Genomic DNA, 17,079 nt, shown 5'->3' on the forward strand with positions numbered 1-17,079 from the left:
CCAGTGTTTAAATTAGAATATTTTTAATGCACTGTCTTCTTCTTACTGTTTTTTTAAAAATGGCTTGAAAACTGTAGAATATGGGTTTGTCAATAGACGTAGGTGCTGCTAAGAAAATATGTACTTTGCCTTCACTCAATAAACTCATACTTAGTATGGTTCAGCTTCTTCATATTTACCCTGCCCATATTAGAAAACAATTAGCTTACTAAACAAATTTGAGTATTTGGTATTGGTGGGGTGAGGGTGATCCTCTCTGAATCTTTCTCATTTGAGTAAGAATTATAGGGTATTTGATAACCATGTTTAAAAATGGAGATATCCAAATATTATTGTAAACACCCAATGATTTGTTTTACCTACAATATAAGTATTTTACTTGGTTGGCTTACATAGTAGCTAATAATATTTGTTAATGTAATTTAACTGCTGTGAACCTTTACTGAACAAATATTGAAATTTATTCAAGTCAAAGAAAGAATCTCTAATGACTTTTGTTAAAGCTTCTATTTAATAGTTAAGGAGAAAAGTTTGTATGACATACGAGATGCAATTAACAGTAGATTTTACATTTAATAAAAAGAAAGAAGCATGCGTATTTGCTTTATTCATTCCATCATAATTTGCATTAGAGCTGTGGGTGTTTAATGAGCAAATTCCAACTAAAATGCTATATTGATTTTCTAGTGAACTTTGTAATAGTCATCTACCTTGGAAAAGCTCAGTGTTTACAATTAAGTTTTCTTTACTAAAAATATTTGAGAGTTGCATATTGATTCTTTGAAAGTATAGCATTCCAGGAAGAATTTGGTGATTTATAAATGCCCAGAATCACATATAACATAAAAGCTGTTATGAAATAACCATTTAGTAATACCTTAATTTTGAATACATTTCTTATCAATTATATTACCAGATTTAATTTTTAAAAGTCTATTTGTATTAGTGTTTTGACTTCATTTATTTTTATACACCTCTCAGAGGCCAGAAGATGGCATCAGATCCAGATCCTCTGAAGCTGGAGTTCATTTTGAACCACATGTTGTGGATTCTGGGAACCAAACCTTGGTCCTCTGAAAGACTAGAAACTGCTCTTAACTGTGGAGCTATTTCTCTAGTTTCATAATTAGATTTTGAATGCAACATGCATGTGTTTGAAACATTTTAAATCTAACATTCAAATATCTATATGTTAATCTTTAATTACATATATAAATATTTGTATTTTAACTAATTTTATATAATTAAACCTAGTGTCATTATTCTTGTAGGACCAAATAAGCATTTTTAGCTTTAGTCATAGAGATGACTAGATGTTCTTATTGCTTTTATCAGGTACCATCTTATATAAAATGACACACAGCATGCAATTTCTAGAGAGGACCATGAGTTCAAGACCATCTTGAGTTTAATAGAAATATCATGTCTAATAAATTAACTTGTTAAATTTAATAACAAATCTCATCACACTTTATATAAGCAGTAGGAAATCCGTTGGTATTTAAAGTGTAACTAGCATTTATGTATTGTATATAAAAGTTCTGCACAATATTCAGGGTGATTATATATATATATATATATATATATATATATATATATATATATACATATACATATACGTTCTAATTTGTAATTTTGCCTATATTTTACATCCTGTCTAGCTTCCATATTTTAAGTAGATATCATGTAAAAAATAACATAGTATTTTGTATGAGCTGTCACCATGGTATACTGCTTACAATGAACTTGGAATATTTTTTATTCTTGCCTCTACTTTTTATTTTGCTGCCACTGTAAAATATTGAAAAAGAAAAATTTTGAATTCTGCTTTTATATATAAATTGTCAAAATTACATTTAAACATTTTAGATATGCTTATTTTTATATGTAAGAGTGTTTTGCCCGTGCACACACTCATATGTACACAACACATACTTGCCTGTTACACACAGAGGTGAGAAGTAGCCACTTGATTCCCTGGAAGTGGAGTTTTAGATGATTCTTTCACTATGTGGGTGCTGGGAACCAAACCTGGGTCCTCTACAAGAGCAGCAGCTACTCTTAATTCCTCAGGCAACTCCATTGCCCTAACTCATGCATTAATATGCTTTGGAACTAAGTCATATTTTGAATATGTCAGTTAAGTGTTTTGACAGTAGAAGAATGAAAGTATTATTTATTTAGGATGCTCTTGATTCTTACTTATTTGATCAAGAACTTTTTGTCTAATATAAAAACAATTACAAGTGATTGTATTACTGTCCTTTTGGATACTTGCAATATGACTAAGATTACTTCAGATATTTTGAAAAAATGGTTGATGAATTTTCTATGCCATTCAAGACAGTGTGTTTCATTTTTCTAAGCTATTAAGGGCCATTGTTATGGGAAGACAGTTGTTAATATTAGAAAAAAAGGTAAATATTTTAGGGTACTGCCTTCTAGGTAGAAGCTTCTTTTAAAATTGCATTATGACTTAATTTGTGGTAGCAGAATAGTATAGATAAAGCCAGCTACATAACAGGAGGAATGGGGAAGCTTAAGTTAGCTTAAGAGATCCCTTCTAATACGGGGTTCTCAATATCCCCAATGATGCTATCCTTTAGTGCAGTTCCTCAAGTTGTGGTGACCCCAACCATGAAATTATAATCATATTAAAAATATCTGTTTGTTCTGATGCTCTTAGGTAACTTCTGAAATGGTTGTTTGATTCTCAAAGGGGTTGTGATCTGCAGGTTAAGAACCACTGCTTTGAGATTTGAAGTGCTCGAATACTTGAAGTGGGTGAATACTAAGAGGGTCCCCACCCGCTCAGATGGTGTATGAGGGAAGGATTGTGGGTGGGGTTGACCAGGAGAGGGGCAGTGAGCAGGATATAAAGTGAATAAGTAAAAAAAAAAAAAAGTAATTAAAAAAAATAACCACTGCCTTAGGTTTATAGATTCTGTTGCTCAGTTAGATGAATTAAATGCAGTGGATCTAGTGTGTCCCAGAATAGCAGGTACCAGGTGACAACATTCAATGTCCGATGACAAAGCTGAGCATGGTTATCTTAGTGGGCAGCATAGGCAAAGTAATATTTGGGCAGCACAAAAATAGTATCTGTCATGAGCAGCGCAGTCAAAGTGATTCTTGTGGTGGAATAATCATTTGCTGTGTTTCAAGGAATGTGATAGATAGGAAGCCTTCTACATTGATTTATTTGCAGAAACATTCTCAAATAACTAAAGCCACACTGGATCGTGGCCAGAGGGAATCTCTACCAGTAAACCAATCTCCAGAATTGGGATAGTTTGCTGACCCAGAATCCCTTGATTGAAGGGACTTGCAGGACCCTTGATGAAGGATCTCAATAATATACCTAAGAGTTTTACTATTATCTTTCTCCCATCCCTCTCCAGAGGGACTTACAGTCTTTTACAAGGGTATTTACACACTGGGGGAAAGAAAACAACCAGACTTTTTGAGTCTATTGCATATTGACTCCGAATTAATACTAATTCTGAGAGAACCCATGAAATATTAGAGTAAAGGCTTATGAAGAAGGTGGTTAGTAGAAATTTGGCTGAAGTCTGACTCAGAGTAGGTTCAGTTGGTCCCTGAACTCATTCTGTGATTTTCCTTCCAAGTTCCAAAATGGATAATTGGGATAGGTATACCTCAAAGTTGGTAGGATGCCCAGATTGGTTCCAGGACCTGTAGAGTGAAGGCTATTATTATGGTTGGAAAGGCCAAAGGTAAACCAATGGAAAAATCATGAAACAAAACTATCATTGCATCCCTGGAGGAATGGGAAGTACTTCCCACCATATTTACCTTTAAGTCCACTATCTATACTGTGAAGAAAACAGATGGATCATAAAGAATGCTGTTCTATTAATGTCAGTCAAGCAGTAAATCTAATTGCAGCGACTATACTAGATGTTACGTGCTTACTTGAGCAGATTAGTACATCTGGTAGATGGTTATAGCTACTGGTCTAGCAAATGCCCTTATCTTGGTACCTGTTCAAAAAAGACCACCAGAAGCAGTTTGCTTTTAATAGTCAAACCCAGAAGTATATCTTTATAATTGTACATCAAGGGTAAATTAACCCTTCAGCCCTGTGTAAATTAACCCTTCATAAACCTGTTTTGAAGGGATCTTCATCATTATCCTCTTTGACATATTATCGCACCTACCCACTGTATTGCGAGATTATGGTCATTGGACCAGAAGAGCATATATGCATCAGAGAATGGGAAATAAATTTGATCTCACTCAAATTTTACAAGTCCAGTGATGTAGTCCATGTAAACATATTCTAGGATAAAGGGTAAGTTATTTCACCTGGCCTCTTCAACCGTCAAGAAAGAAGCACAATATTTAGTGTTTCTATTTGTATTCTGGAAAGAGAAGATTCCTCATTTCAACCTGTATACCAAGTGACTCAGAAAGGTTCTAGCTCTGAGTGGGGCCTCTAGTAGGAAAAGGCTTTGCTGCTTTACTCCTTGGACAACATGAGCCAGTAGACTCCGTGGCAGATTGGGATGCTCTTTCGAGTCTTAGACAGTCCTTTATGAATGAATCACAGAGGAGACTTGGGGTTTTGGAGTCATGACCATCTGCAGACAGTCGTTCTCTTCTTGAGAGACAGCTCATGTCCTGCTACTGGTCCTTAATGGAAAGATGCACATTGAACAATGCTCTACCAGGTTACCATGTGGTCTGAGCTTTCCACCATGATAAGGATAGCATCTGACTCATCAATCCATAACCTAGGACATGCACAACAGCAATCCATTACCACACAGAAGTGGAAGTTAGTGCTTCATGAGCCGTATCCTATGACAGGTTGACTGAGGAAGTGAAGATGAGGGTCTGGCATAATGTTATGCAGACACCACTCAGAAGTGGGCGAGGTACATCATAACATCTTTCTGGAACATCCCTGAAAGATACTGGTAAATATAAATATTCACAGTGGGAAGTTCAGATGCTACATATTGTTGTTTGGGAGGTGAAATAACCAGATGTGCAATTGTTCAGTGATGGATAGGCTGTACTCAGTGGATTGGCTGGATTGTCAGGGACTTAGAAAGTGTCCAGTTGTGGAAAATTAGTGAGAAAGATTATCTGGTGAAGGATGTGGATAGATCTCTCCAAATGTGTAAAGGATATGAAGACAGTTGTGCTCCTTATAAATGCTCATTGAAAGGGGACGTCAGCTGAGGAGTTCAGTAATCAAGTAGATAGAATGACTACTTTGGTCATTCAGCCTCCTCATCCAGCCGTCCTTGTCATTGCCCGATTGGCCCGTGAATACAGTGGCCATGATGGCAGGAGTGAAGTAATGTATAGACTTCATAACCCGGACTTCTGTTCACCAGTGTCGAGCTGGCTACAGATGCTGCTGAGTACCAGATCTGCCAACAGCAGAGGCCAGTACTGCATCACCATTTCCTAGAGTTATCAGCCAGCGGCCAGAACAAGGTTACTACATTGGGCCTTTTCCTTCCTGGAACAGACAGTGCTTTGTCCTTACTGGAGTAGATATTTATTCTGGTTTTGGGTTTGTCATTCCTGTGTGTACTTTTTCTGCCTAAACTACCACCTAAACTCTCATGACTGATCCATGGTCAGAGATTTCACACATCGTTTCTTCTGACAAAGGATCTTACTTCACAAAGAAGTGCCGCAGTGGGCCTAGGCCCATGGAACTCACCGATCTTACCCTGTTGTCCATCATCTTGAAGCAATTGGTGGGATTATTATATATTTATTATATAATAAAGTTTCTCCCATAGCCAGGATCCACAGGTCCAGTAATTATGGGGTATTAAATGGAATACTTCCACTGGCTATCACCCCTAGATACATACCAGGAAAACTTTTGCTTTCTGTTCCTATGGCCTTGAATTATGCTGGCCTAGAAGCTTTGGGTCCATAATGGGAAGAATTTCTGCCAGGAGATACAACAAACATTCTATTGAACTGGAAGCTTAGACTTCCCCCTGGCTACTTTATGCTTCTGAGGTTCTTAAGCCAACAAACAGGCTAAAAAAGAAACAACAATTTTAGGTAGACTGATTGATTCTAACTAACAGGGAGAAATTCGGTTGTTTCTTTACATTGGAGGTAAGAAAGATTATTTCTGGAGGAAAGAAGATTCTTTGGGGTATCTCTTGGTTCTACTATGTCCTCTGGTTATAAACTCAATGGGGAACTACAACAATCCCATCCATCCGGGGTGACAAATGGCACATAGTCTTCTGAAAGGAAATACTCTTCTTTTTCCTTTAGGAAAACAGCCAAGACCTGCTGAGATGCTTGCTGGGATAGAGGAAATTTAGAATGGGTAGTAGAGGACAGTATTAATTATCAACTAAAACTATCTGACCAGTTGCAGAAATGATGATTACAATTGATAAGAGTGTTTCTGTGGTATTTTATTAAGAATGTTTGTATACAAATTATATAGATATAGATATTGATATAGTAAATATTTGTGGTTTTGGATATGTGACTTTATTATATAATGTGGCATCAATTGAGATATTATTAGTCATTATCATATTTAAATGATAAGACACTGAAGAATGCTCCTCAAGGGGATTTAACACCTATTTTAAATATATAATGTGTTTGTTATTATACATAGGGTAGTCACGTCATGCTGGGCATAATTTTGAATTTCTTATTTTCTTTTATTTATTGGTTTATTTTTTTGAATACATTTTTTAAGGTTGTAATTAAGTATTTGTGGGTACATACACATATGTATATATGTATATATGTAACAATAATATAGAAAAAGAGGCTATTAATTTGAGGGGATAGGAGAGAGACTAGGAGGGGCTGTAGGGAGGAAAGGGGGATGTGATACAGTTCTATTTTAATTAAAATATATTCTTTTTTTGTTTTTTTTTTGTTTTTTTTTTTTTTTTTTTTTTTTGGTGTTCAGAGCTTTCTGGGGTTAGTATCCCATTATCAGTGACTGCATATTATGTCTGTTCTTTTGTGACTGGGTTATCTCACTCAGGATGATATTCTCTAGATGCAGCCATTTTCTTAAGAATTTTGTTAAGTCATTGTTTCTGATAGCTGAGTAGTACTCTATTGTGTAAATGTACCACAATTTTTGTATCCATTCATCTACTGAAGGACATCTGGGTTCTTTCCAGCTTCTGGCTATTATAAATAGAGCTGCAATGAACAATGTGGTGCATGTGTCTTTGTTGTATGTTGGAGCCTCTCTAGGGTAAATGCCCAGAAGTGGAATAACTGGGTTTTCAGGTAGTACTATGTCCATTTTTCTGAGGAACCACCAGACTGATTTCCAGAGTGGTTGTATCAGTTTACAACCCCATCAGCAGTGGAGAAGTGTTCCTCTTTCTCCACAACCTCGCCAGCATCTGCTGTCATCTGAGTTTTGGATCTTGGCCAATCTGACTGGTGTGAGGTGGAATCTCAGGGTTGTTTTGATTTGCATTTCCCTGATGGCTAAGGATGTTGAGCACTTCCTTAGATGTTTCTCAGCAATTCGATATTCCTCAATTGAGAACTTTTTGTTTAGCTCTGCACCCCATTTTTTAATAGGATTGTTTAATTCTCTGGTGTCTAGCTTCTTGAGTTCTTTGTATACCTTGGATATTAGGCCTCTATCAGATGTGAGGTTGGTAAAGACCTTTTCCCATTCTGTTGGCTGCCGTTTTGTTTTCTTGACAGTGTCCTTAGCCTTACAGAATCGTTGCAATCTCATTAAGTCCCATTTGTCAATCTTTGACCTTAGAGCTGGAGCCATTGGTGTTCTGTTCAGGAAATTTTCTCTTGTGCCTATGTGTTCTAAGGTTTTCCCTACTTTCTCATCTAATAGTTTCAGTGTATCTGGTTTAATGTGGAGATCTTTGATCCGCTTACACTTGAGCTTTGTACAAGGAGATAAGAAAGGGTCTATTTTCATTCTTCTGCATGCTGAGTGCCAGTTGGACCAACACCATTTGTTGAATAGGCTGTCCTTTCTCCATTGAGTGTTTACAGCTCCTTTGTCAAAAATCAGGTGACCATATACATGAGGGCTCATTTCTGGATCTTCTATTCTATTCCATTGATCCATGTGCCTATTTCTGTAACAGTACCATGCAGTTTTCTGCACAATTGCCTTGTAGTATAGCTTGAGGTCAGGGATAATGATTTCCGCAGATGTTTTCTTGTTGTTGAGGATAAATTTCGCTATTCTAGGTCTTTTGTTATTCCAGATGAAATTGCACATTGATCTTTCCAACTCAATGAAGAACTGGGTTGGAATTTTGATGGGGATTGCATTAAATTTTTAGATTGCTTTTGGTAAGATGGCCATTTTTAAAATGTTGATCCTTCTGATCCATGAGCATGGGAGATCTTTCCATTTTCTGAGGTCTTCCTCGATTTCCTTCTTTGGAGGTTTGAAGTTCTTGTCATACAGGTCCTTCACTTCCTTAGTTAGAGTCACACCAAGGTATTTCATAGTTCTTGTGACTCTTGTGAAGGGTATGTTTTCCCTAATTTCTTTCTCCACATTTGTCCTTTGAATATAGGAAGGCTACTGATTTGTTTGAGTTAATTTTGTATCCAGCCACTTTGCTGAACTTGTTTATCAGCTGTAGGAGTTCTCTGGTGGAAATTGTGGGGTCGCTTAAGTACACTATCATGTCATCTGCAAAGAGTGATGTTTTTACTTCTTCCTTTCCTGAGATCTCTCTGCCCCCTGGTTAGTCAGAATCCATTCTCACCCTGTTCTTGCCAGTCCTGTTTTGTCTGGGTCTCCACTTTTCCTGGAGAGGATCTTTCCAGTGCCTGTTGTGCACTCATTAAGCTGCCAGCTGGGAACAGAGGGCCTGATGCCTCCGGGTTCCTGGACCCCTGGATCAAGCCGGGCGGGGCAGGCGCACACTTTCTGTGTGCTCTGCTGAGATCTCTCTGCCCCAAGGCTAGTTGGAATCCATTCTCACCCGGTTCTCGCCAGTCCTGCGTTGTCTCGAATTTCTTATTTTCATTTGGAAATTAAGAATGACATAGGAGATTTTGACAAAGGGTGGATTTATGGTGGCTAATTTTGGTTATCAAGTCGACTGCATCTGGAATCAAATAAAAACCCAAGCAGGTTACCACACCTGTGAGGGATTTTTACCCACTCCAAATCCTGATCATGTAATGTATTAATATCTATCCTAAATCTGAGCCAGACCTTTTGGTGGGAGCTCTATAAAAGGTCATAGAAGAAGGAAACTCTTCGCTTTTACCTATTTTTCCTCCCTCAGTCTTGCTGGCAAGTTTATGTTTTCTGTTGTTGAGGGTGTCCTAGCTGATATTAGAGCCTATTTCTTTGGGATTCCAACTTACACCGAAAACCAGCTGAGACATCTGGCCTTGGGGACTGAACATATGTTGACAACTTAGAATTTCCATCAGGGGACAGCCATTTTTTAATGTATTAAATTCGTGGGGTTAGGAACTTTGCAGGAAGACCAGCATAGTCAACTAACCTTTGAGACTCTGAAAGTCTGAACCACCAAAGAACATATATGGGCAGAACCTAGGCCTCCCTACACATATGGAGCAGTTGTGCTGCTTGGTTTTTATGTGGGTCCAGAACAACTAGAAAGGGGAGTATCCCAAAACCTGTTGCCTATACATGGGATATGTTCTTCTAACTGGGCTGCCTTGTCTGGCCTTATTCGGAGAGGAAGTGCCTAGACTGGAAAAGACTTGGCATGCCAGGGTGAGGGGTACCCAGAGGGGGCCCCCACTGGCTCATCTGAGAAGGGGATGGGAGGATGGGGTAAGGATTGTGGGAAGGAGTGACAGGGACAGGCAGTGAGCAGGATGTAAAGTGAATAAGTAAAAAAATAAATAAAACTAAATTTAAAATGAAATAAAAGCTTGTTTTTATTGAAAACCCCCATCAATGTTTTTGCTTTCAGCTACAGAAATATTTAATGTAATCAGTATACTTTACTATATTCATTCTAATATTTACCATTTCTGTTGCTTTTCCTACTTTCTTGATGCTCTCTTTTTTTATAATTATTTTTCCATCTGTTTGAAGATTTTCTTTCCCACTTCTTTTTAGTTGCATTGATTGTCTGTGGATTCATCCCTTCGAATGAGGGTGTCTTTTTATTTCAGCGTCATTAAAAGACGTCACGATTAGGCCGCCATGTTGGTGAGATCTTAGGGGTGTAGCTTCTGCCATTACCAGATGACACAGTCTCACAGCAAATCCTGTTCTGTTCCTCGTGCTGTTACCGTCTTTCTGTCTCTCCTCCACAGTGTTCTCTGAGCCTCAAATGCAGCATTTGTTCTGTATCTTTTGGGATCTTCAACTTCTCATTTTGGTTGGTTGTGATTTTCTGTATTGGTCTCTGTAGCAGAGAAGTTTCCTTGATGAGAGGTGAGGTCTGCACTGATCTGAGGGCGTATGGACAGAGGTTTGGAATGTCCTTAGTGGTTACACTGCTTTAGTAAAGTATGGGGTGTAGGTGCTCCTCAGACTGTTTCTTTACCAACACTTTTCATTTGAGTAAACCAGTAGCTGTCTAGAGTGTCTCTATTAACGTCTAACAGCAGTGACATGAACCTATTTTATAAGTTAAATGGTATTTTACATCTTTTCTAAGTTTACTTTATGGTTTGACTAAGTAAGATTTGTAGAAGCTGTCTAGTTCTTTAACACCATATTGCATAACATTTTGTAATGTTTTAAGATACTTGCAGGGTCCCAGAATTGATACTTAAGAAAGGTCCGTTTCAGGTAGCATCAGAGTTTTCAGTAGAGGAAGAGATGCCATTTGTAATGTAGTTTTGTTGTCTGCCAGTGTGCAGCTCAGTCGCCGTCTCAGTGACCGAGCTGCCTTCTGTTGTGCTTGTGCACGAAGGGTGGTGCCGCTTCCGTTTGTAACTTGCTATTGTATTTCTTTTTGTCTACTTCCCATTGTTAATTCATTTCAAGTGCCAGGAGGCATTTCTTTCTAAATGTTTTCTTTCCTGTTTGTGTTGATGGACATTTAGATGATTTGTGAGTTTTTGTTATTATAGAAGATACCACAGTCAATATTTTGTTTTCTTTTACACTTGTGTATGCATTTTTACATTACGTACCAAAGATTTTATAGATTATAGTAGCAACATTTTTATATTAATAATGTTATTAATTTGTTCTTTACATGCTATAACATGTACATATAACTGTAGTATTTATTTGGGGGGGAGGCTAGGCCTTTTAACCTTTTCTCCTTTTATACATGCCATATATCTTCATTTCACAGTAGTGATTAAAAATGCTTTCACAAGTCATTAATTGACAATACCTTAATTAGATAAATATCTCTTAAGATAGAATTACTTTTGCTTATATTTATGCATTTCTCCTTTATTTCTTAGTTGGTTAAGACTGCTCTTGTTTTGTAGCCTTGGTTGAAGAAGTGTACTTTGCACAGCGAGAGCGTGATGAAGCGATTATGCGCAGACTGCAGTTAGCCCTCGAGGAGAGAGATGAAGCCATTGCACACATGAAACATATGGAAATGTCACTAAAAATGTGCGTATACATTTAAAATTGTAATATCAGGAACATTATAAAGACTGTGTTGTTTCGAATGTGCTTGGCCCAGGGAGTGGCACTTTAAGGAGGCGTGGCCTCGTTGGAGGAAGTACATCACTGTGGGGGCAGGTTTCTAAACCCTCTTCCTAGGGGCCTGGAAAGCAGCCTCTCGTGGCTTTAGTTGCAGAACTTTCAGCTTCTTCTCCAGCACAGTTTCTGCCTGGATGGTGCCAGCAATGAGTGCATCAGCTCGTGTATTATGCTTTCTTGACATTTTCTCCACCAAACAATTAGTCCAATATTTTAAATTCTTCTTTGCTCACGTTTTTAGGATGTGCTTAGGTATAAATTATTTACCCAGTGGTAACAGAAATGCCATATAATTCAGTTGCCAGCAAAATTGTATTCTAGCCTAGCTTTCATTACATGCATTTCTCTCAGCGATCTGTTCTTTATGTTCCTACCAGAATCATTCATTAAATATTACTTATAGCACCCGCGAGTCACTGCATTTTATATCTTCAAACTCCTGTATATTCCTCCCACAAAGTAGTTAGCCTGAGAACTTTATAGGTTCATTACAGCAACAAACCCACTTCTCTGCACCAGGTTTCCATATTAGTGATCTCTGTGTTTCTGTGACCACAATGCTTGATAGAATCAACGTGAAAAATCAAGAGTTCTTTTTGGTTCACCGTTCAGTGCCATACTTGATGATAGAGAGAATGCGCTGTGGAGTGCCTCTGTTCAGTGACATAGGAAAATACGGCAGTGAAGGTCGCTGTGCTGCAGATCGGCCTCAGAAAGTACAAGGAATAGGGGCCTGAGGTTAGCCTTTGACGTTTGTTTCTAGTGTCCTGCTTTGAGTCAGGTAAGCCCCCTCCTTCGGGTTCCAGAGGCACCACAAATATTCCTGGAAACTAACACTCAGAGCATGAGCCTAATGGGAAACAGTTCAGTTTCAAACCATGGCAACATGTGGTCCATTTTTAGGTTTTTCAAAAGGTGTAAGATACATATATTTGTTCTTTTGTTATTTTTTTTTTCTGTATGATGGTATTCACTTATATTCATTTACTATGATTAGCATTTATAATTATGAGATATTATCTTAATTAAATAAAAGAGGAATTAGTAATTGTTTTCTGTTAGGCAGACTAAATTTTTGGATCAGTTCATATTCTCAACCTTACCTCCTAAATCTTGCCGTTGTAGTGCTGTAGTTGCATGTACAGCAGGCACGTGAATGGGTTGCCAGGATTGTAATGGCCTCTTATGTGCAGATCCAATGACAGGCTGGATGCATAATATAATCATTTCATATTTAAAGCCTATAATTTTTTTTATTATGGAAAGGTAAGTTTATTAAGATCAAAATAAGACAACAAAACAGGGAAAAAAACATCCAGGACAGAAATAAACATGAAATCTGCTGGGTGCAGCTGCTCCTTTATAATCTCAGCACTTGGCCTTGGGTCCATAGTGAATTCCAGCCCAGCGCTTGCTAAAAATGAAAACCCAAGCCAGTTAAACAAAAGCCACCATTACAAACAAAATGACAACTATTTTTCTGGAGTAGCAAGGTTAATTAACATTATTTAATATGGTTCCAATTTATCACTTAAATTAATGCATTGGCCAAATACACAATCTGACCCAATATCAAAAAGCACTACACTTTTAATATTATAATTAGTGCCAAAAGAATATTTGAGTTTTTATAATACAAGGGGCCTTTTTATAACCACTGTAACTCTGTTCTTTGCAAGCACACTCTATATTGGTACCCATGTCACTGCCTTCACATATAACCTCTACTGACAGTAAAAAATAAAAGCAACACCTTTACAATACTTGTATATCACAGGTAGATGTGATTTCCCCCCATTCTCCCTGCTTTGATAAATATACAAGTTTTATTACAAAAATAATGCAAGAAAGTTGAAACCAATCTACTACAGCTTAGAAATGTGATCAGCCCTTACCCAGCATCCAAAGTCAAGGTAAAAAGGCAGGCCTTTACTTATTTCTGGTTCTGACCATATTCTTTCTATAATTCTCATGTTCTGAAAATACACCAATTTCCAGTCAGTGTCTCAGGCATTAATTCGTAGTCCAGCATCGACTCGAGGGGAGGTAAACCTGTCCCTTCAATGTCAGGCTCATTGAGGACAGTGGCCACCTCCTGAGCCAGCCTGCTTAAAGCCTATTATTGCAGCAGAGTTTTCTTTGTGCTTTTGTCAAACATAATTTTATCATATGCATGTGGGCCTTTTGCTCAACTGGATCATGTTGTCTGCTTATATGTGTAGCTCTCTCTTTGCCAGTGTTATGTGGTCTTAATTTCTGAATCTTCTATGCCTTAAATCATGTTATATCCCCAACATTTTTATTACAGAATCATGTAATTATTCTAGTACTTTTTACTGCCATAAAAATATTTTAAGATCAATTTATTTATATCTATGGGACATTTCACTAGGCTTAAATGTTTTTATTTGTATTTTTGGATCACAAACTATTCATCATTTGAGGTCATTGTTCTGTTTTTTACTATTGGCCTAACTTTTAAAAAAGAAGAAAGTAATATTGACGGATCAAGGGATAACTTTAGAAATGTGACATTCTGTGCATGGGCTTTTCACTTAGATTGCAAAGTTGTCAGTCAGAATTTGCATGGTATAGGAAATCAATTGAAACTTGAGCCCATGAACATTTGCTTCAGCAAAATTCTTAACTAATTATGCTATGTTAAGTTAGACTTAGTAGGCATTGTTATGTGTTAATAAATAGTTAAAAATTGTTTTGTGTATATCTAAGACCTATATTAATGAGATAATCTATTGTTTATTGACTGTCTTTTATATAATATCATTTGTTAGTGTAAATCTATAATTAAACCAGAATTTGTTATTTCATACTTGCTTCTATTAAACTTTATTAGCCGAAGATTATTTTTACATAAATTTGAAGACCTCATATATTTTGTTTGTTTTCTATTATTTTCTGTGAAAAGATACAATGTGTAACTTCGGCATGACAGTAAATGATACAGTATATGGTTTATTTGTTGGAAGCCCAGTTTAATTCTTCTGAAAATAATTTTGTTGATTTCTTAATTCATCTTTTGCAGTATGTTGAATGATCCAGTTCAGAATGTCATGTCAAATGTATTGACGTGCATCTTATAATGTATTCACATTAAAAATTGCAGTTTCATTTCCTAATACCCTGTGTCAGGTAGAGACAATGATGATATGCGTCCACCTTCTACTCTGTATGTGCACATGAAAGGCCATTACAGCAGGCAACCCACTCACTTGTGTGTGTTGTACACATGTGCTTCAGCACGACCAAGGCAACATTTAGGAGATATATAAGCTAATCCAAAGAGAGTGTGTACCTGCTAACGGAAAAAAAAAAGTACTAATTCCAGCTCGACTTAATTTTAATTGAGATAGTATTATGTCATTAATGTGTAAGAAACACATTCCCAAGATTTCATAAGCAAAATAGAAAAAGCAGCCTTTTCTCTTTCTAATTTAAGTTTATATTTCCCTGAAAATATTCACGTTTAAATTTCAAGCTTTTCTCAGATCAGTTGTATATATATATAAAATATAACAAGTATAAAACGTGATTGAGAACAAGAGGCAAGGTGGTGGGCTCTGTTCACTTCTCTCACTACAACCGTTAAAGTTTATTTTCTAGCAGATTAAAAATTGTTGCATATTATTTTAGGACTGATACCACAATTTTTAAAGTTTGAAAGATAAGTCTACATACCTGATAATTATTTAACCTTTGACTTTTAAGTTGAATCAATTTTAACTTAAAAATTGTTTATTACTAGCTGTAGAATTTAATACTAGATTAAATTCATTTGTCTCAAATGTTTCAAAAATGTGATAACTTATTGCTCTAAAACATTTGAATTCTTTATTTTCTTCCTGCTAAAGTAACATTTTCTCATATTGTAATAACCCAAAGCCTCTATAAATATTATGCAGATATCTCACTGACTTCCTGTTCTGTTAATGATCTTAGATATACAAATTGGATACCATAACTATATTATATTTTAATCTGGTTTTATATAATTATTTAAAATTAAGATTCAAGTTTATTGCCATAGTTATCAAAATATTTTAAATATTACTAGAAGTCTGCCAATGCAAATTTTATCATCAATCCATTGATACTTTAATTTTATGTTTAATAATTATGAAATTTTAAAATATTCCTACTGATTTTTTTTTTTTTTTTTGGAAACTACAGTGATGAGCTCATAGTCCAATTCCCCTGGCAGAAGCTTAACTCTGTTATTGTGCAGCACGTGATTCTAGTAAAAGTTCCTTAGCTAACCAGTCAGAGAAGGTAAAGGTTGCAGTGGTCAAGTACTTTCTCTGGGACCTGAAATGCCACAACTGTGTTATAGACTTCTGCTATGTTAAAATAATGTTAAATGAGTACGCAATATTAGGTCACTTACGATTTTTTTGTTAAACAAGCTTCTGTTAAACAGTATGATTGAAATATAATTTATTTTTGGAGAAACTCTACAGAAGACAAGAATATTTGTTCTTCTGGAGATGTGAGTTGAAGCAATTCCTAGGCGTGTGAGAGCTGCTCTTCGTACGTGATTAGCTCACTAGATCTTACTGCTGGTGCACACTCAGCCAGCGCATGCATACACAGCCTTCCCGCTGTGTTTCTGTTAAACTGCTGCTTAGAAACAACTACTTTTTCTGATTGTAGTTATTTTTTAATCCAATTGTGACGTTTGGAGCATCTTTGTGGCATACTTGCCAGTTTTCTTTATTATGTTTTAACTATCATCCTTTTTTGACAAATATTAAATCCCAGAAGATATGTGAGGGCCTCAGAAGATAGGAAATTTTACTATAAACTTTTCAATACATATTAAAATTAGTATCAAGTATTTTAAAATCTCTGCCATTTATTAATACCATCACAGTTTGTCTTTTAATTTGTTTCAATTAGTCACTGCACACATTCTGTTTTCTAATAATACATTCAGAATGTTTTTACCGTTAGGATATTTGTTTAATTCATCCATGTTAACCATAATTTTAGCAAACAATTATTAGAAAATACATTCATGAAGAGATGAATTTTCTTACTCTTTCAATTGAATGATTATATAACCTGTGAAAATGGAAAATATGTGATCCAGGTTTGGTCAGCCAGGACACTCGGTGTGTTTGTATCACAGGAGGCGCAGTACAGCTTCAGATTTAATTTGGTGTAATTATTTGTCACTATTTGAGGGAACATAAACTCAGTAAGAAAAATGCTTGCTTTGTTTTTACATGGGACAGTGTCCAAGGAAAGAAAGAAAATAGTTTCTGATAAGAATCAAAAGAACTGGAATAAATATGACGAGAAAGCGTGCGCCTTTCGCTGGGGAACTTTCTTCATCTAAACACATATGAACAATTGATCCTTGTAGTCATATATAGCAGTAAACATTAATAACTTAACAGTCTGAAGTCAGA

The 17,079-nt window shown here is 36.3% G+C and overlaps 1 protein-coding gene across 1 annotated transcript in view; it reads left to right on the forward strand.

Moving 5' to 3' along the window:
* The window catches only part of MIPOL1 (mirror-image polydactyly 1), a 286,282-nt gene that overhangs the window by 73,241 nt on the left and 195,962 nt on the right, over positions 1 to 17,079 (forward strand). Inside the window, exon 5 of the mRNA XM_080936131.1 lies at positions 11,428 to 11,557. Within this exon, the coding sequence (XP_080792257.1) occupies positions 11,428 to 11,557 (130 nt within the window). The remainder of the gene's footprint in view (positions 1 to 11,427; positions 11,558 to 17,079) is intronic.

The sequence above is a fragment of the Micromys minutus genome (genome assembly GCF_963924665.1).
Source record: "Micromys minutus genome assembly, chromosome: 1".
Taxonomy (NCBI): domain Eukaryota; kingdom Metazoa; phylum Chordata; class Mammalia; order Rodentia; family Muridae; genus Micromys; species Micromys minutus.